Genomic DNA, 20615 nt, shown 5'->3' with positions numbered 1-20615 from the left:
TCAGGACTTTACAAAGCCCTTAATATAGCAGCCATGGTCTGAATACAGCATCCTTACTGAGGTCAAACAGCTTGGTGTCACCTCAGGCTGTGGAATTGCCTCGTTGTTTTATAGTATGGAAATATATAGACTGTACTAAATATAGAGAGGACAAAACATCCTATCAAAGTCATTTTTGCACATTTTCTTTGTATTTTCTCTGGTTTCCATTGTGTAAGATTGTCCCACAGAGTGCACAGTCCACCTGGACATACAGCCAGAAAGCTGAAACTGCATCATCCTCTCATCTCATCTTTAAAAAAGCACACTAGCAAGGTTATTATAGCTAACTAAAACCAACTGAAAAGAAATCTAGACTTTAGAAAAAAAAAGACAAAGATTGATAATGACAGGAATGATAATGTGTACTAACTAAAATCAAATTCAAATATTTAGTTAATGGCCTTTGTCATTTTGATCAAATTTGTCAAGCATGTATGGCGGTGCTGTGTTTGTATAGGCCCTATCAAATATCCCCTCTATTATAATTTTAAAAAACTCCCCTGGGAACTAAACTGAATTAAAAAACAAAATTTTAAATAAAATAAAAATTAAAAACAGATGAAAAATTAAAAAAATTAATAACTGGCTCCAAAAGGGTACGGGAAAGTTAGTGGTCCATTCCATTAAAAGTATGCTTGTGTTTAATTGTCTACTAACAGTAGGAGGCTGGAAACAGTGGCAAGATTTCTATTTCTAATCTTCTAGTGAGTTATATTAATTGTTTTGGCTTTTATAAAACTACACATGTCAGATCTTCTCTCTCACTCTCTCTCTCTCTCTCTCTCTCTCTCTCTCTCTCTCTCTCTCTCTCCACACACACACACACACAAACACACACAAACACACACAAACACACACACAGACACTGCACCTGGTGCTATGTTAGGGACACACTACCTAACAGAATAGGTCACATTTGAACTCACCTTCAGATGGCTACTTAAGCTTAGAGTTCTCATGTGTGAAGCTTGACCTGACATCAGCACGTGCACACACATACACACACTAGAATTCAGGTATTACAGAATTATTAGGGCATGTGGAGAAAAGTGCTTCTACTTCTGTCATTTGTCCTTACAGTTAGGTAAAGTCTTCACAGAGTCAGCACGTATTCTACTGAAGTGTCCTCATAGTCAGGAGAAACACACTCTCTCTCTCTCTCTCTCACACACACACACACACACACACACACACACACACACACACACACACACACACACACACACACACACATTGCTCAATCCCAATTTCCACTTTAAAAAAATAATTTTAAAATATTTGAAAATAATTTGATTCCTTTGGTAAAATAATGATTTTATCTCCAATAACTCTTTAATTCTAAGTCTCGTGTTCTGGGACCTGTATATTGGAGCCACATCCAGTATGTGGAGCCACATCAGCATGTGTCAGTAGGCATTATTATTGTGCTCATGGAGGATGCAGGATTGTCTCTTAGGAGCAGGTGTGCACCCAAAGCCAATTACAGACATGCTGGAAATGAAAGACAGACGCCATGGTGACGTCGCTTCCAACAACTGGCTGTTTATGACTGAAACATGTTGTGCAAACCCTCTCTTTTTTTAAAGAAAGCTGCACAATGATTGATGATGAATGATGAATTGGAAAGAAGTGGCTTTTTATACTAAGGAAAAACTCTGGCTAAAAGTACACATTCATAATGCAAAATGTAAATAATGAGAAAAGAAACCTGTGCAAAAATAATCAATAAATGTATTGTATGTGCAAGACTAAAGTTTGAAAAAAAGGCTTTTATGCATCTTTCACTCCAAAGAGTTAAACATCTTAATTTAAGAGTTATGAAGCTGCTGCAATGTGTTATATCACGGAGTAATTGGGATAGTTTTCAAAGTCTTTGAGAACAGAGCTATGATCTGATGGCACAAAAGGCTTCAGTCCCATCAAGCTGTAAGCTCCTTGTGTAAGACCCATTTCCCTGGGCATGGGGGTGGAAAGAAATGATACATGACACTGGGGGAGGTGGGAACAGGTTGGTGGGGGGTGGAGAGAGGAAAGAAGGAAGACGGACAGTGATGGACAGCACTGATCCTCATTCTTGGGCCTGGATAGCGAGAAGACAAGGAGAGGAAGATATACTGAAGAAGGGAAGGAGGGAGGCAGTGTCAAAGGGGGAAGGATCACTGAAAGGGAGGGAGGAGCTGTTGGTTCTGGCTCCTGACCTGGTGTCTTGGAGCTCCACTGAGGCTGAGGGAGAAAAAATCTCATTGAGGATTTACTGTTCGGACCTTCAGCCCTCTGGACCTTTCTCCTTTGGGATTCAATTTAGTGGAATATCCACTCAGAGCACCTGACTACCTGCTGGAGTCCTTACTGCTGAACGGGAGATTTCCAAATGTGGTATGAGAAAAAAATATATTTTTGTGCTTTTTCTGTGTAGCTGTAGTCTTTCTTTGCTCTATGTGTCCAACGAGAGTCCAGCTTGATTCTTAAATGCTACTTTAACATTCCACAGTTGGTTTTAAAATGGTTAAATAAATTTTTTACACATACATAATAAAATTGTCTTTCATAGTGGACTGCAGAAGACTGGGCATTGTGTTGGACTTGTGAGAAGTTTCAACATTGCAGTGTGTAGCTGTTTCAATGCTGAATAAGTCAGATGTTCACCAGCTCTAATTTGTCCCTCAAATTTACTGATCATTTTGTTGGTGTCTACTTTTTGACTTTGTGCAGTGGCTTCAGTGTGCAGGGCCTGAGGCTAATCTAAGTATATCTTCTCAGGGATTAAATAGCTTCCTAATGAGCTTTCACTAATGTGCAAGCTTCACTTAAAGGAGAGATCTGACTGCAGGTTCTCAACACAATGTCAAGAAGGCCACAGCACTTTAACAGAATTGCTGCTATTAATATTGCTACTATCGACTGTTATTAGCAATTCAGTACATGCTGTCACTCTAGATACAAGAAAATTAGAGGATTTCAGAATTCAGACTTTCAGAAATGTTTATGTAATAAATGACTGTACTTTTACATAAACATATGAGTAAATATGCTGATTCACATAAACCGACTTAATTTGCATATCAGACTTTCATTAAACATAAATTTAACAACAATCCAGAGAGATTACCCGACCAGCAATTATTATTCATCTGAGCCTCATGAACTTGAAGTCACATTTATGAATCTGTCAGGAGCAGAGCCAAATATGGACCTCAGAGTTCACACAACTTCAGTAGCAAACCTTTATCTGCCAAGTAACTATAGTTGTTAGATCAATCTTGTGCATAAAAAGTACAATATTTTCCTCTGCAATGCAGTGGAGTACTAATTAATGTACAGGTGTATGAAATTTCTACCTTGCTACAGTACTTGAGTAAATATTCTCATAGTTACTTTTTTACCCCTGCTAAAAAGCCCTGTAACTAGATGGATATCATGAGTGGAAAAGCTTCAGAAGAAGAGGGTAATATATATGCTCCCTTGCATTAAAACTGTAACATTTTTGTCTTGCAGTGAGTAATATGAGGAAGCCTTTGAATGGGCTGGATCCTGGGATCAGACAGCAGGGCTTCCATTGTGTTTAGACTGGGGAGCAGCATGCAAACAAATCGATAAACCGTTGCGGCCTGTCAAACCCCCGCCCTTGTAGCCACCAGCACCACCAGCCCAGCTTTGGGGGGGATTCCAGATACTTCCACTCTGCCTGACAACTTGCGCCAAACACCATGGATTTCATGCAACCCATAAGGAGTCATGGCATGATGGCTTCCTCCAGCTCTGCACCTCTTCTGGGACCTCACAACAGCTGCACCAGGCACCACTACCAGGGTGTCAGAAGAAAGCTGCGACCTGGACGGATTCTGGGCTTCATCATCAGCCTGGCAGTGGCCTGCACAGTCTGCTCATGGAGTGCCTTGTCGCTGGTCACAGCAGTGGCCAAGGAGCCGGAATTGGCTGGCGAGGGTTCAGCCGAGGCAGCAGTGCCCCAAAGAACTCTTCTGCAGCACCACAACCTAACAGCAGCACCAGAGGACATACCGGTAGCCATGAAATCCTCATCTGAAATAGAGATGAATCACGGGGACTACCCAACGGACTACTTCAGTGTGGAGGAGAGACGCCAGGGCTATGTGGTTTTTCATATGTTTGGCATGTTGTACATGTTTATATCCTTAGCCATCGTCTGTGATGAGTTCTTCGTTCCTGCTCTTACTGTCATCACAGAGAAGCTGGAGATCTCTGATGATGTAGCAGGAGCCACCTTCATGGCGGCAGGTGGCTCAGCCCCGGAGCTCTTCACCTCTGTCATAGGAGTCTTTGTCTCCCATAGTAACGTGGGTATTGGCACCATTGTGGGCTCTGCTGTCTTCAACATCCTGTTTGTGATCGGGATGTGCGCCCTGTTCTCCAAAGAGGTGCTGAACCTCACCTGGTGGCCTCTGTTCAGAGACGTCTCATTCTATATCATTGGCTTGCTCCTGCTCATCTATTTCTTTCTGGATAATGAAATCACATTGGGGGAAAGTGTCAGCCTGCTGATGTGCTACACCTGCTATGTGACATTCATGAAGTTCAATGCCAAAGTAGAACTTGTCATCAAGAACTTTCTGGGCAGCAACCAGGTGAACGAGCTGGAGACTGCACCAAAGGTGAGCCTGACTCTGTCCTCTGTCCATCCCTCCTCTCATTGGCCCATCCATCCATTCACCCCTCCTTTCATCCATTTGTACATCCATTGATTGATGTACTTATTTCTGATACCCACCCTACTCTTGCCACTTTTTTGCTTAACAGCAGCCATCCTTCGGGGTGCCAACAGCTGACCCTTACATTCATCCACCCACCCACCCATACATTTACACCAATGTTCTCATTCACTGATTGACCCCTCCATCCACAGAAGGAGAATCTCCAACAGAAACAACCATCAAGAACTTTTTAATTCTTTACATGACTTCTTTGGTTTCCAGAAAACATGGAAAGGGAAATTTGTGATTCTTAATATGAGTTTCTGAAGTGGATGGGGACATTTCTCAGAGTCTCCTAGCTGAAATCTGAGCATTTGTTCATGACTATTCTGAGAAAAGTGATTGTATTTCATAATGATGATCACAGAGTGAACCTGTCAGGGCTACTGACCCAGAGAACAGTAGTACTCCTGTTCTGAGAATATGAGAGGGTGTTATACAGGAAGCGGAGAGGGTGTTAAAGACAGCAGTCTGTCAGGCAGCCAAACCCTTCTGAATTCCCCTCTGGAAGGATATAAAGATTTGTCTTAACCTGCCACCTGTGAAGCTCCGACAGTGCCAGACACAGAGCCAGATCACAGCTTCTTGGTGCTGACTAACTCTAGGAACCGGCCTTGTCTTCAGTCACTACTTTTAGTAACCAACTTCAGTAACCAGCAAGACTCTCAGAATAGGACTGATGTAACAAAAACTGGTTGTTAAATGTCTCTGTTCAACTGGATAATAATACAAAGACATTTTATGTTAGAATAGAAAGATTAATTGCAGTAGATTTATTTTACAATTTCTGTATTTTCTAATGGGGATCACGTTCCCATCTATCATTCATGTCAAACCACCTCTGAGAGGCTGTATCTACAAACTGTCACAGTCTTTGCCAAAGAGTCATATAACCTCTATGACTGGAATTACACAAGCCTGAAATCAGTGCGACAAAAAAGTCAAAAGGCTATTAACCTTTTATTCATCCAGTGGGAAGGGAAGCACGTTATAATTTTCACACGTGGAAACTGCTCCCTAGCCAGTCGGAACATCAGAAATAACAATGCAAAATTGCAATACATAGTTTTATTTAAAAATTCTAGGTGTAAGTAATTCCTTTGTAAGTAAGTCACTTGTGGGTCGTTTCAGAATAAGTCCCAGTTTCAATCACAGTGGTTATATTGAGATACTTGTTCATTATATTAGACATTTTGATGGTTTTCTCTCTAATATTTTGAATATACCCTGACAGTTATGAAATTTGAGATTCTGGGAGTGTCCTGTAGGATAGAATTAGTAAAAATCTGAAAGCAGATAATCAAAATAGATCTTGTAGCATCTCTTCAACCTCATCAGCGCACTCCCTCCTTTAGCTCCCCTACTCTTTGTCCTGACATTTGGAAAGGGGTCTCTTGACTTTTGAGGAAGGCTGTAGTGTTTGTCCTCTATTTCAACTCATAATTTCCGAGCAACTGCAGTTCTTCCCCTTACACGGATTACATACAGATCCCATAAGCCCCAATACATCTGGTCACAATCTTAGGAACATATAAGACAATAGAAGGTATTTTAAGAATTAAAAAACACTTAATTTAACATGCTAGAAGTGAGTGGGTTTTTTTTCTAAAAGGCTCTTGAACACTATGACTCATACTCACAGGATGTTGACCTATTCACATCGCACTCACCATACCAATCACTTCACAAACACTAAACTAATCACTTCATGTCAAGATGATCGGAGAGTTTAATCTTGGGACTGGCTTGGAGTGCTCATTGTGCTGTTTACTGCTGTGTTTTATAAATAACACATAGACAATGATGCTGCATGGGGTGCAAAAGGTTCAACACACTTACACACAAAGAAGCTATTTTGTTTTTTCACGTTTGTCTCTCCGTCTTTTGTTCTGTCTGTGTGTGCAGTTGGAGTCAGATCTGTTGCTCTCTGATGTTGTAATCTCATACGGCGCTCAGGTGACAAATACTAAAACTACTGTAGGCTGATCTTAGAGCAGCTTGCCCGTAGCCTAGACCGACATCACCCATCACCAGTTCTTCAGGGGCGTATACAGTGCACTGCTGCACGTGATCTGGCTTTTGTCTTTCTGGAAACATTAATGACATATTATGTACATTTTCTTGTCACTGCAGGAACATACATACATATATATATATACATATATAAATTATATGTATACAGAACTGTTAAGATACAATAGTAGTTGAAAACATTTAGACAATGGGAACTATTTTTATGGTAGTGATTCAGGCCAGTAGAAGTTTGTTTTAGGCAACAGATGAGCTCATGGCCGTATATCTGCTTTAAAGCTCCTCCCTTTAAACGCTAATTGTAAACAACTTCCCAAAAAGCTTGGCTTCCTTTTATCTAGGGTTTTCTTATAGAGTTATGAGTTATTTTCTTTCTGCATAGCAATCTCTCTCTCTCTCTCTCTCTCTCTCTCTCTCTCTCTCTCTCTCTCTCTCTCTCTCTCTATATATATATATATATATATATATATACACACACATATATACATATATATAGCTAATGGCTGATTTAGTACTTTCTTTTATTATATTCAGGCAGATCCAAACATTTTTTCTTTCGTTGTAATCCATTCAAGAATAAGTTAGTGACTATAACAATATGATTTTACTCCCCTGGCCCCAAGTGCGTTATCTGAACTTTGTAGTAGTCTTCTATACCTGTGAGCATATCCAGTATATTTGGGCACTCATTAACCTCTGTTTTTATCAGTGTTGTTGCAGAAGCTCTGTTTGACATTTGTGCCCTTCTGGGAATCAGCTGTTCTTCAGGCTGCCTCACCTCAACCCAAGAACAGCTTTTCTCTTTCTGTCTGTCCGGCACTTCATGTCCAACTGCCTTGCCCTCATGTGTCGCTAGCTGCTAAATAATCCTCCAGGTTAATGCTCTCCAATCCCATAAGAGCCACTAATAATAGTCAGATGCTCCCTTGGGGAGCAGGAATCAGCAGATCACTGAGAGTAAAGACTGAATGGTCCTTCCTCGGCCTGCAGTCATGCTCACATTGTTTTTCTTTTGTGTGTAATTTATTGCATGTTTCAAGTGATTTTGCATGGTACATACACTGCCTACAGTGTCTATGTAGAGAGGTAACGAGAGAAAATGCTGGTTTGCTTGATGATCGCACTAAAGACGACAATCCTTTCTTATCCCCTTATCTCAACTGCTTACCTGCGGTGACGACAGCAAACATACAGCCCAACACACTGTCTCTGCAGAGCTCAAATTTAATGTTAAAATTCTCCTTGCAGTCATCAATATCAGACCTGGCTCACAGTGCAGCATTGTTGTGCATCTGCAATGTCCTAAACTACTAAACTGAAGATGTCTTGGGATATGTATCTGTATACAGAAGGAACATTTATCCGTCAGTAGTTATTAGTACAGATACACATTGCACGTTTACTTCAGTTCCACAGCACGTCTGACTTTGTAGTTTCACTTTGTAGTTGAGCAAGGTGCTTATCACTTACTCTCTTAAGTGGAATTTAAATGAGTAGTTGTGCAGTTGTCTGTAAATAATAAAAAAGGTAATTGGTGTTTGCTGACAGATGAGAGTGACAGAGACCTGTGAAGGTTGCTGCTGGACTTCACACGCATGCTTGAAAATCACCAGTCTAAAAGTGGTGATCTCTGCCGATTAATCCTGGCTAAGTCCCACAGCTCGGAGAGTCAGGTGGACACTGGAGCGAGAGAGAGAGAGAGAGAGAGAGAGAGAGAGAGAGAGAGAGAGAGAGAGAGAGAGAGAGAGAGAGAGAAGGTGATCTGAATGTGCCACAGTAATGACAGTTATGATGATAATTGGGATGAAGGCAGAGTTTAGTGTATATCTTTAGGATTTTAGGATTTATGAGTGTTCCAGTGTCTGTAGCTTCTTGTTTGGACCGAGGATGAGACCATTGGACTGGAACAGCAGCTCAGTCAAAATCGCCTCCTTCTTTGCCTACACAGATCATCTTCGGTCCTCAAACAGTTATAACATGAACTCTTTACTTCACAAGATGGATTTTGATGCTTAATTATTATTGTAGTTGAGATGAATACAAGTTTACTCTAGAGAGAAAGTTTTAATGTAGATAAAATTAAAATTACACTTAATACTTTACAGCTAGTAAACATATGAATGGCAGGAAATGGCCTGTGTTGTTAAACAAAAAAATACCTCAGTTAAGACAAAGTCTCTATGTAAAACATGTACAAGTGGGTATCTTCTTTTTCTACTCATATCGCCTTATATTATCCGTCAGTGAAAATAATATGTACGCTGTAAACCAAGGAGCTGCAACTGAGCTTATTAATTCTCTACAACTGCATCAAATATTAAGCTCAAACAATATTAAGATCTAAATGACTAAATGTGGCTTCATAATGGAAGCAGTTTTTGTATACAATATGAACAGTGTAGTGGAAAACACTATAATCTTCCCTTGCGTTACACAATCTGTAAATGTGATATTGTATCTAACACAGTAGAAATTGTTGTAAATTACATAACATTTTAACAAGGTATAAAATAATGTCACTCTTGATTATCTTAGTCTGTACCAGTCATCTTTAAGTCTGGCTAATTTATCAGTTACAGGTTAGTTATACTGTATGTATACCGTACCGTATTTAATGATTTTTTTTGGTGATTAGTCATTGGTGGTTTATTTATATATCAGATTGGAGAGGGCAACTGAGAAAATAAGGACAAAGGTGACAAAGATTAGCAGCATTTATAAATAAGTTACAAAAAGGCTTTTAACCTATAGTACAGTTATAGACAGCCACCTTTTTAAAAGCTGAACTTAATGAAAATGAGTTGTTGGGTTTTTATAAACAAGTTTTAAAATGTTACATAGATCCCAGAGGTTAAAGGTGTTTGTCAGACTGAGGATTGTGTTACTTTAAATATAAACAAACTGGCTTTTCACATTAAGGACAATCATTAAAAGCCACTGTTAGTCTCCGCAGATTCTACAGAGGGTTATAAGTGTCTTTTGTCACCATGCTGCTCTCAGGAGCCATGTGAGTACTAACCAACATGAACTAATGCCAAGCTGGCCTCTGCTATTAGAGCAGAGAGCACGCTGCTCAGCAATCACATGGATAATAGAGACATGTGTCCATGGCTGCTCTTTTTTATGTATTTTTATAAATTATTATATTAAAAAACAGCAATGTGATATGAATACCTGAAGTGAAAAGAAATCAGCTTCAGTTTCAGACACATTTCTGAAAGTATGTGTTTTAGCTAATTTCAATGAGTCTAAGTAGGTGAATCTTACAGTATGTAACATCACCTAAACTGCAGCAAGCAGCTCTTCATGCATTACTGACTCAATCAATCTGGATCGGATAAACATGTAACAAGCTTATATGAGCGATAACCCTTTAAAAAGAAAAACCTAGATTCACCCTTTCTGTAGCTGCCATAACAGCAGCATGTGTCTTGTCAGATGCAAGCTAAAAGGATTATCTGCTCAAACTCTGGGGCCTCCATCAAGAAAACGTGTCAACAACAAAACCTCGATCTCTCTGCCTGGTGTTGGTGATCGTCTGATGCTGTCTTTGTAGGACGTTTCTACTCTATAATATAATGTTTAAAGAGAAAATCCATAGTTACCTGGACTGTGTGATGTAATTGTTTGTGTATTAAGTTTATCATTATTTAAGGAAAAAGATGAGGCACACAAGGAGAACTCACCTTAGATAGAATAGTACCATTGCAGCGCCTTACTAAGGTTTAAAAAAATTATTTCATGTTAGATTATTGAGTATATACAAAGCATACTGTGCACAGGACAATAGCTGTGTGCTTTGACTGATTCATTTATCCCTGGAGTCCATTAATAAGACACGACTATCCTGCCTGTTTGCTGTTTTGCCTTAGAGAGCCCCTTCAGTCCTGTGAATCGGTCATGAGGGTGCAAAGTGAGTGACATACATACAAATCTGTGTTGGCCAATACATTGAGAGGATAAAGACAGCTCTTGAGAAGTAGACAAATAACATGTTCATTTGTTGTCTGCTTTGGAATTTAATTTATTTAATTTCTTTATTACAAAAATGTTAAAGCATCTTCCCGCAGCCTTAAATATATATCAAACTTATTTATACTTTATACTTATTATATTTCATTGCATTGTATCCTAACTCATATGATTGCTCAACTGACCAAACCATTATTTTTACTTAATTTTCAAACAAATCAGAAAGCTTTAATAACTTTATTCTTATAAAGTTCTCATATTAAGTCATACTGTGATTTAATCCAGCTCTACTGCAAAACTACAGAGACCAATTACTAGTTAATAAAGTTACTAGTTAATATAGTACAGTATAGTAATACATTTGACAATCTACCCACAACAGTCTATGTTCCCATCTGTCTCCACATCCAAACCCCCCCCACTGCTGACATTATCCACCTCTGTACTTTCACAAACCACCACGACACTCTCTATCATTCCTCGCCTGTGTGTGTGTGTGTGTGTGTGTGTGTGTGTGTGTGTGTGTGTGTGTGGTGTGTGTGCGCGTGTGCGTGCGCGTGTGTGGTTCTCTACAGTATGGGGCGACATTGTTGTGCTGTATATGTCCTCTGAAGAAATGACTGGAGTTGAAATTAGCCTGAGTCCTTCCCTGTAGTCTTCATGTTGGAACAAGATCCACAACCTCTGGCACTGGTTCACTCCCACTATGAGGAGGAGGAAAGACAGAGGAGACAATGATGTAACACACACTGGCAGAAATTAAGGGACAGTGTGTGTGTTTATATAGTGTGCTTTTAGATCAAATAAATTAGCAGTATGGGTTAAACACTGAGGCTGTTCTTCCTCGGAAGAGTTAAATGGGGCTCATACCATCCTTCCTACCTGTCTTTCCCACTCTGAAGTGAAAACATGACGGGATGCTCAATTGTTTGGTTGCAGTTAGTGGAACAGATCAAATAAAATAATTATCTTTGCTTTAGGAGTTCACGTGTGTGTGTTCATTGCTCATCCATTGTTTAATGGTTGAAGACATTTTTAGTTTGAACATTAGCCTTAACACGTCTGGGTTCGTTGGTGTGTGTTGATCTGTATTGTAACTGTAATAATTGATTTTTGTTTTTCACTTATCCCCTCCCCATCCTGCTACTGTAGTAATGCAATCCAATCCACACGCCGCACAGTCTGAACAAATATAGCATAATTTAGCACATGCATTTGTGTTACTGTGTGTATATATAGGAAATCCTATGCTGTATATATACTATGTTTACTTTCTCTGTGTTTTTCCCTAAAGGTGAATGCACCCAAAGATGATGAGAACAAACTGACGGTGAGTTTGCTTTTGTAAATTTGTCTGGTACTGGTCATATTATAGGAAATAGTTTCTTAAATGAATAAAAATAATGAATGATGCCGAATGTGGAATAAGTAAGCATGTTTTTATTTTAGCAAACATTTTGATTTTTTGTGTTTGTGTTTTTTATAGGCCAAACCCAGGCTGCAAAGGGAAGGCAGCTGTGCTTCTCTACACAACTCACTGATGAGAAACAGCATCTTCCAACTCATGATCCATACCCTGGACCCGCTCAGTGACGAAGGTATGGGTAAGCAAAAATAACTAAATAAATAAACACAAAACACACACATGCACTCAAATGCAACTAGATATAATGTTAAAATCTTGTGAAAGAAACACAAACTATGACACACATAGGATGCACTGTGCACATAAATTATATGAACATTACATTCCTCCACATAGAATTAGACCACGTGTTTCTTAATGGTTAATGTTAAGAAAGTTAAACAGCTTTGGTGAAGATGTTTAAGATTGGCTGAGATTTTGGTTTCAGAAAAAAATATTTGTGCACATGAGAGTGTTTGGTTAAGGTAAGACTTTGCCTTTGACTTTGGATTATTATAGCCAAACATTGAATTTCCACCTTTTAGTATTTCCTTACCTCATTCCTTGATTTGTTCCTCCTGTGAGTAGTCCCAGCACAGACCATGTATACATAATTAATTACACATTTTTAGGAGAGCATGCTGGACTTATTGGGCTTCCTTTGTTTCAGGACGTTTCAAAGAAAAGGCGTCAATCCTTCACAAAATGGCCAAGCAGAAGTGTAAAGAAGAGGCTGCCGCCGCCGCCGCCGCCGCCAATGCCAATGGTGTGGGAGAGTTACTGTGATGTGTGAAGCTATGGGAGTCCATTTGTGCCACTCAATTATCAATTATCAAATCATTAATCAGTTAAGTTGCTGTTGATAGTAAACAACACATAAAGAAATCAAGAATTTGTTAATCAAAAATTAATGAATAAACAGGTAGGTTAGAGAATTGAATATATTAGTATTTTCAATAATGAATAATTTAATTTATTATCAAATAATAACATTAAGAACAAACTGACATTTGTAAAATCTTCCATAAAGTATGACACAGTCTGGTAGTTCACAAACTATCAGATAAAGCACCAAATTACATATTTTGTTATTTATTTACTATTTACATTCACCTTATGAATCATAAGGTGAACCATCAGCAAGTTGTGGATTCATTTATCTATGGTCTAATTTATCTGATTTTAATGTGATTAACCAATTTATTCATCAAATCAAGTAAATCTGTGAATTGATCAATTCATTATGAGGGGGGCACAAAAAGTCTTCAATGTGATACTCGTACTCAAATGTTGTACAGTTGTAAGGATGAGTTCAGAAAATTAACAGGCATATTTTGTTTCCCAACATAGGAGCCCTCTCCCAGACACAACCTCCAAGAAAAGCAAATTGTACTAAGTTTCAGCTCTACTTTTAGTGTCATTACACCACAACTTTTCATTTCAAATTTATGATGTCTTTGTGAACAACTCCATTAAACTCTGTTATCCCTCTCACGCTCCTTTTTTCTTCCCTCAAGCTGATAAAAACATCCCAAACAGTACAAATGTTGCTGTGGAAGTCACACCACCTATGAACGGTGTTGCAGGAGGAGAAGAGGTAGGTCTTTCAGCATTTAGCTCTTTTAAAACATATGTTTCTATAGAGCCTCAGTAAAGCTGTAAAAATATATCCAGTATACCAACACCTGGCTGCATTGTACTATAAAACAATTAGAAGGTTTAACTCAGTAATATATAGTGTTGCCTTTATCATCAGTATTGCTAGGAATATGAACAGTTGTAAAATATGTAAAATAATGAACTCCTCCTTAGGGCGCTGAGGAAGAGGAGGATGAAGACCAGCCTCTGAGCCTGGCCTGGCCCGACACCCTCAGAAAGCAGATCACCTACCTCCTCATCCTGCCCATAATCCTTCCTCTGTGGCTCTCACTGCCCGACGTCAGGAGAGAGGTGACAACACACACACACACACACACACACACACACACACACACACACACACACACACACACACACACACACACACACACACACACACACACACAATCAGTCAAAAACATTACAAATCCTTGTAATACTTTAAAGTTTGTCTCTAGATTAGTTCATTTGTTACATGGCCTGTTCAATAATTACAGTAATAGCAGGTTCCCCTCTTGTTTCTTATTTTCTATTTTAAATACTGTATTGTACGCAGTGATGTATATCAGGTTCTCGGGGAGCCATTGATGAACTGAATTATGTTTTTATTGACGTTTTATTCTCAGACCTCAGCAAAGTTCTTCCCCATCACTTTCCTCGGCGCCATTTGTTGGATTGCTTTCTTCTCCTACCTGATGGTGTGGTGGGCTCACCAGGTACTTAACACACACACACACACACACACACACACACACACACACACACACATACTGATTGGTTTTCTCTATTTGTCACATACACCAACTCTGTTGTCTTTCCTATTCTTTTTCTGAGGCAATCCTTAGTGCAGCAGTCAGGGTGTTGAATGTGTGACCAAAGCAGCTAATCCCACCTAATCTCCCTTGATCCACAGCCAGTTCAATCTGTAACGCTCTATTTTAACGGCACAAATGCAAAGACAGGCCTGAAGCATGTGTGCAAGGTCAATGAGGAGGCGCACAGGTGCTTGTTTTAGCTTTCATAGGTGCAGAGCGCTGTGTGCAAAAGTGTTACGTGAAATGACTGTGAACTATAAATCAGCTAGAGGTGATGAATCATTACCATCATCTTCTCATAAAGGTTCAGCCTAACATTTAGGAGGATCTATTGGCAGTGGAATATAATAATATTATTAGTATAAAAAAATAATTAAACATAAAGTGATAAACAAGTGATTAAAAGGTTGCATTTGATTAGATTTGCTTACTTAAAAATGCAACAATAATGTTACTGCCTCCAACATCTTTTCTGTCTGTCCTGCCACCTCACTGAAACTCTGCATCTGTGACCTCCACCTCCTTGATCCGAGTTGCTTTCTGTTTGTATATTTAGTGTACAAAATGATGCCACAAAAACCTTATTAAGTTAATAAAAACTGTGCAGCTGCAACATTAAGCAACAAATCCTTCCTCTCAGGTTGGAGAAACGTTCTGGATCACAGAGGAGATCATGGGTCTGACCATATTAGCAGCTGGCACTTCAATCCCTGACCTGATCACCAGTGTGATTGTGGCACGGAAAGGCCTCGGTGACATGGCCGTGTCCAGCTCTGTGGGCTCCAACATCTTTGATATCACTGTGGGGTGAGTCCAGCACACAAAAATAAAGTGTAATCACTACTTCTAAGTGAGAATTCGAGCTCAGAAATAAAAACTATTCTCTGTTATGCTTCCCTCTCCCCTCGTCTCCCACCAGTCTGCCATTTCCCTGGCTCATCTACAACATCATCAACGACTTCAAGCCGGTGCAGGTGAGCAGCAACGGCCTGTTCTGCGCCATCGTCCTCCTCTTCCTCATGCTGCTCTTCGTCATCATATCCATTGCGTCTTGCAAGTGGAAAATGAGCAAGGTCCTGGGCCTTTTCATGTTCGTGCTCTACTTTGTCTTCCTCATCGTCAGTGTCATGCTGGAGGACAAACTCATCAGCTGCCCCGTCACCATCTGAAAGAGAGAATGACTCCTACTGGTTGTCAGAAAGCAGGAAAAGACGTGTAAATGTGCTCACATGTAACATGATTTACTGTAGGAGTGGAAAAACATGCTCGCACAGACACAAACTGTCCCGTATCTGTCTCACATACATACATAGTAGACGACTGCACACATGCACACAAAAACACACACGCACACACACACACATACGCTCACACACTCACACACACACACACACACACACACACACACACACACACACACACACACACACACACACACACACACACACACACACACACACACACACACACACACACACACACACACACACACACACACACAGGTTGTGGATGCCAGTTAAATCAATGCTGCAGAAACCCCGTCCAGTAAGTGGCACACAAGAGACTCCTCTTTCTTTGTACCATGTGACTACATTCAGCAGCTACTACTGGTTGAAACCTGTGGAAACGCCACCCGGGATGGAAATTTAATTTCTATTGAAGCTCACCAGAGATTGTTGACTGTTCAGCTAAAGGACTGTGCGGCAGTACGAGAAGTGCCCCTGCTACTCATGCAAGGAGCCGAGTTAAGCGTAATTTGGGGGCTCAAAGAGACTTTGTGTTTTTTGTTTTAAAGGGCAGCCACGCTTTGGAGAGATCATGTATGTCATTGAATTAAAAAGATAGGGCCGGGGCAACACATAAGTGTAGCTGCTTAATATACCTTTAGATTGTAACTGTGTTCATCCCACTGCCTGGATGGCTTCATAATGTCACAGACAGGAGAATATCCAGAGTTAATAACCTGATTGTGTTTTCAGAAACAGTACATTGCATTTGAGGACATATATGTCAGAGATTTGTATAGACTTTATATCCCATTCATGAATATCTTTGATAGAGTACATTAAATGCTAAATAGTTACAATAGAGTGTAAGCAGATAGAATGGGCAAGGATTAAGTTAATTAAGGTGTTGTCATGCTCAATACTTCTGCTTATATCCCAACTATCTTATTTAGGTTTTTCCTATAATAAGCTTCTGAGTGTGACGTTTTCTGTTACATCTGCCTTTACTTGCACCACTTCAGAGAGATTACTTCAGTATGCCGACTAAAACTGAACTGCATGGAAATGTAATAACCCGGTCAATGTCACATTTCCCAGTAGATGATGCGATCTGGACAACAAGTGGTGGACTAAAGTTTAGTGTTCTCTCCGTTGTATTTTACTTGTTAAACTGAAAAGTGTCCCCCCCTCCCCCTCCTCCTGAATTATGTATTTGTAAAAGGAGTGCTCAATATCAACAGGTATTACCTGGTTTCTTCTGTAATGTTTTTCATGTAAAACAACTCATGTACTGTATAACATATATATGTGTATATATGAAAGCAAATTATAGCAATATTTTTGTCATGGACTTTTCTCCTCTTTTTCCTCTGCTGTAGGCCTTTTGTAATATGGGGCCATTGTTGTTAAGTTCACATACTGCTTCCCTGTGTTCGGTGTGTGACATAAAGGGTGAAAGCTTAGAGTGAAGCTGTTATAAGAAACATTTAGTAGGCCCTTATTTTTATTCTAAAACAAACATGGACTGATGAAGCTTCAGTTTGTGACATTTGCTTATTTTGACAATTTTGTTTTCCTCTAATCCAAAAAAACATGTAATTTCACATCACTAGAGACCTGCTGTAGTAGAAATTTAACCATAATTTAATTTTCATTCAAATGTTGTGTGAAAACAAGCGTGTGTTTCCATCGACTAATCTAATGCGAATATTCTGAAGGGGGTTGCAAAAAAGATTAAATAAATGATAACACAATAAAGAAGTCTGTAAATCTAAAAGTCTGTTTCTGTTACTGTTATTGCATTTTCCCTTTTTGATTTAGCAAAATTTATAAGGGATTTAAAGGGTTTTTATGAGCAAAGTCAAACTGCCCTTAAAACAAAGAAGAAACATGTTCCTGTGGGGCAGATATAATAGTGAGCCATTTATATGCTGTCAGTGTTGTCCATCTTGTCTGCATCAGCTGAGCCACCTGTTGCATGCTGGACTGCATAACTGCCCTCATGCAAGCTACAACGCACATCTTCATTCATGAATCATTATTTTTACTTGTGTTGGCTGTTTTCTATGTCAGATATATGAAATAGAGCTAAATGTGGGAGATATGTTATGTTTTATTCTCCCTGCAATTTCACGCTCCATCAGTGTTATGTTCAATAAAGAAAGGTACTGTCTTCTTCTCCTCCTCCTTCTTCTTTTTCTGATAATAATAATTTTAAAAGGCTATGGTGTTACAGTACAACCTCATCACAACACAAAAAAACATTTCTAGAATGTATTTGTTTCCCAAGAACACTCTGTACTCTATATATAAATGTATATTTGTGTTTCTTTTTTCTTTCTATTTGAAATAGACATTTTTCTTTTTTTTTAATTTGGATTTATGGATCTGATTTTCCTGTTAAGATAGACATGGAAATATCAGTTCAACTCTCCCAGAGTTAAAAATAATATTGCGTGTCACTATGTTAACCTGCCCATTTTAAAAAAAAAATCTTTATCTTCTCATAAATTGAAACTTCCTTTTTTTGTCCAAATTAATAAGAAAATAATTTCCATAATATTGGCCCCAACTATTGATTATCTTGCATTGTTAAAAATGAGTTTTATTATGTGTTTATGTGTATAAAGGATTTATAAACTGTATATAAATACCTCCTCAACGTGTCTATTCTCAGACTCCAGATGTAACCTATCTATGCAGTGTCAGTTCTAAATCTTTCTTGCTTTGATGGATCAGGTGAATGTGTGTATGAATGATAGTATTTACAAATATCTTTAAGAATCCATCCTTGAACAGTTTGAATATCATGACAAATAAAATGCTTTTGTATTTCTCTCGTACGTTATGCAAGTATGGAATCATATTCATGTACTACTTGAATTCTGTATTATACTGTAAAAACATATATCGTTCAACTCTGTATTAAGTGTTACATGATAAAATAAATTAAAACGAAAATTTTCACTGTTGCTGTTTGTAGTTAATGGTCAGGTTCACCCGACACACTGATCAAACTGTTACACACCTCACATGTATTTGGGAGTGATGACTCGTGTAGTAGCAGTACAGATACTGATCTTAAGCCAGTTTGGCAGTTATTCTAACAATGGTTAAAGGGTCACATTTAGAAATGTAATATAATTTTCATAAGTATGTTTTTAGTTTAGTGTATAATCACCTGAAAATAGGAATCATTGTGTTTTTGTGACTTTGGAATGAGCCTTTTATATCTACAAATGCCGTGGGCCGCCTTCCAAGGAGTCCGACATGTTGAACCGCCATGTTTGTACAGTAGCTCAGAATTAACAAACCAAACACTGACTCTAGAAAAGGGCTGTTCTCACTTTTTTTGCGTGTTTCTGGAAGGGACAGATTTAGATGCCACTTAAATCCTACACACTGGACCTTTACACATAGTTTCTAAACGTCAAGGTCAGGACCAATCTAGTGCTTTCTTTATATTAGTTCGATATATTTTTCACTTTTAAAGAATCCTTGGAAACATGCCATCCTTTCTCTGTAATCCAATTTAGACCACCATACACTGATCTCGAAAGTAGAATCCTAAATGATTACAATTTCTATAATAACATTATTATTCTGTATTTGCTAGTTATAAAACATTTTAAATCTAACAAACTACAAACTACAAAAGCCAGTTCACTTCACCTCTCAAGCTGCCTCACTGCACCGATCAGATTTGCAGTGTCATCTATCAGGATGGGATCTGCTTTACTTTGACACAAGCCTCTTACATGGCCTGCTGCCATGATCAGCGTGATGCAACAGGGATTCACTGGACACCTGAGGACAACCAATAAAGGACACACTAACCTGTCTGCTACTGTTTACCCACAATTGAGGATATTCACAATACTGTCCCAGTCTGCTGCCAACCAAAAGGAGGCAACTCTCCCAGACATAATTATTTATCTATATCAATTTAAGTGTCTGTGTCAGTCATTTTCTCGTGTGAAAATGTCCTATGAAAGTCTTCTACCCTCTTTAAGGAGTGAAAACTTAGAGGCATGGCTCAGAAATTTAGGAAACATAACAAGATTCAAGCTAAAGCTATGTGAGTCTTGTTGGTGAAGTAGGTTCTGACAGCAGAGATGCCGCTAGAACTCAAAATAAAGCCTTTAAGTGACCAACCACTGGCCCAACACTCAGAGACATGGAGAACAACTGTTTTTTATGAATTCAGTCAAAAGTACCAGCTTCATCACAATATGTTTGAGTAGCTGCTCTCGCTTCAAGCACATATTGATGGATCCAGAACATTTTACAGGTAGAGAAGATTTACTCGGTGCTCAGATACTCACTTCACTGGACTAACTCAGACTGCTCAAGCCACTGAAACCATTATATTAGCCCCTGCTTCACTCTAGAAAGCTTTATTATTATTATTATTATTATTATTATTAATTATGTAAAAAAAAAAAAAAAAAAAGAATTAAAACATTATCTAAAGGTGGAATTAAAGATTTGACAATGAAGTTTGGACCATGAACTTTAGTACGAAAAGAGAAAAGAAATATTTTTTTAAATTACGAGAATAAAGTCGTAATAATAGGAGAATAATGTAATCGTTTTAATGAGAAAAAAGCTTCCATAGAGTTATGAAGATCTGACGTGAGCATCTCAACCAATCAGCAGCCTCAGTCTGAGCCCAGCAGCCGCTGTTTGTCTCAGTCCTTCCGTACAGTCAACAGGTTAGATAACTTATTGATCATTTCGTAGGTAAACAGTTTTG

The 20615-nt window shown here is 38.8% G+C and overlaps 1 protein-coding gene across 2 annotated transcripts; it reads left to right on the top strand.

Annotated features, from left to right (window-relative positions):
* Nucleotides 1-2131: 2131 nt before the first annotated feature.
* On the top strand, nt 2132-18831 carry slc24a2 (solute carrier family 24 member 2). 2 transcript variants are annotated; one of them, XM_051385166.1, is made up of 11 exons: nt 2132-2418; nt 3538-4673; nt 12070-12105; nt 12262-12373; nt 12851-12946; nt 13531-13569; nt 13698-13777; nt 13993-14130; nt 14445-14534; nt 15274-15440; nt 15553-18831. In XM_051385166.1, exons 2-11 carry the CDS (start codon nt 3750-3752, stop codon nt 15800-15802), a joined length of 1932 nt encoding a protein of 643 aa, XP_051241126.1. In that variant the 5' UTR covers nt 2132-2418; nt 3538-3749; the 3' UTR covers nt 15803-18831. The 2 variants fall into 2 exon arrangements, with proteins under 2 accessions (XP_051241126.1, XP_051241125.1); XM_051385165.1 differs by having other exon boundaries at nt 12262-12379.
* Nucleotides 18832-20615: the final 1784 nt, after the last annotated feature.

Source organism: Dicentrarchus labrax, unplaced genomic scaffold (assembly GCF_905237075.1).
Source record: "Dicentrarchus labrax unplaced genomic scaffold, dlabrax2021, whole genome shotgun sequence".
NCBI lineage: Eukaryota > Metazoa > Chordata > Actinopteri > Moronidae > Dicentrarchus > Dicentrarchus labrax.
Note: the sequence above shows the minus strand (reverse complement) of the source record. Positions and strands in the feature narration are given on the sequence as shown.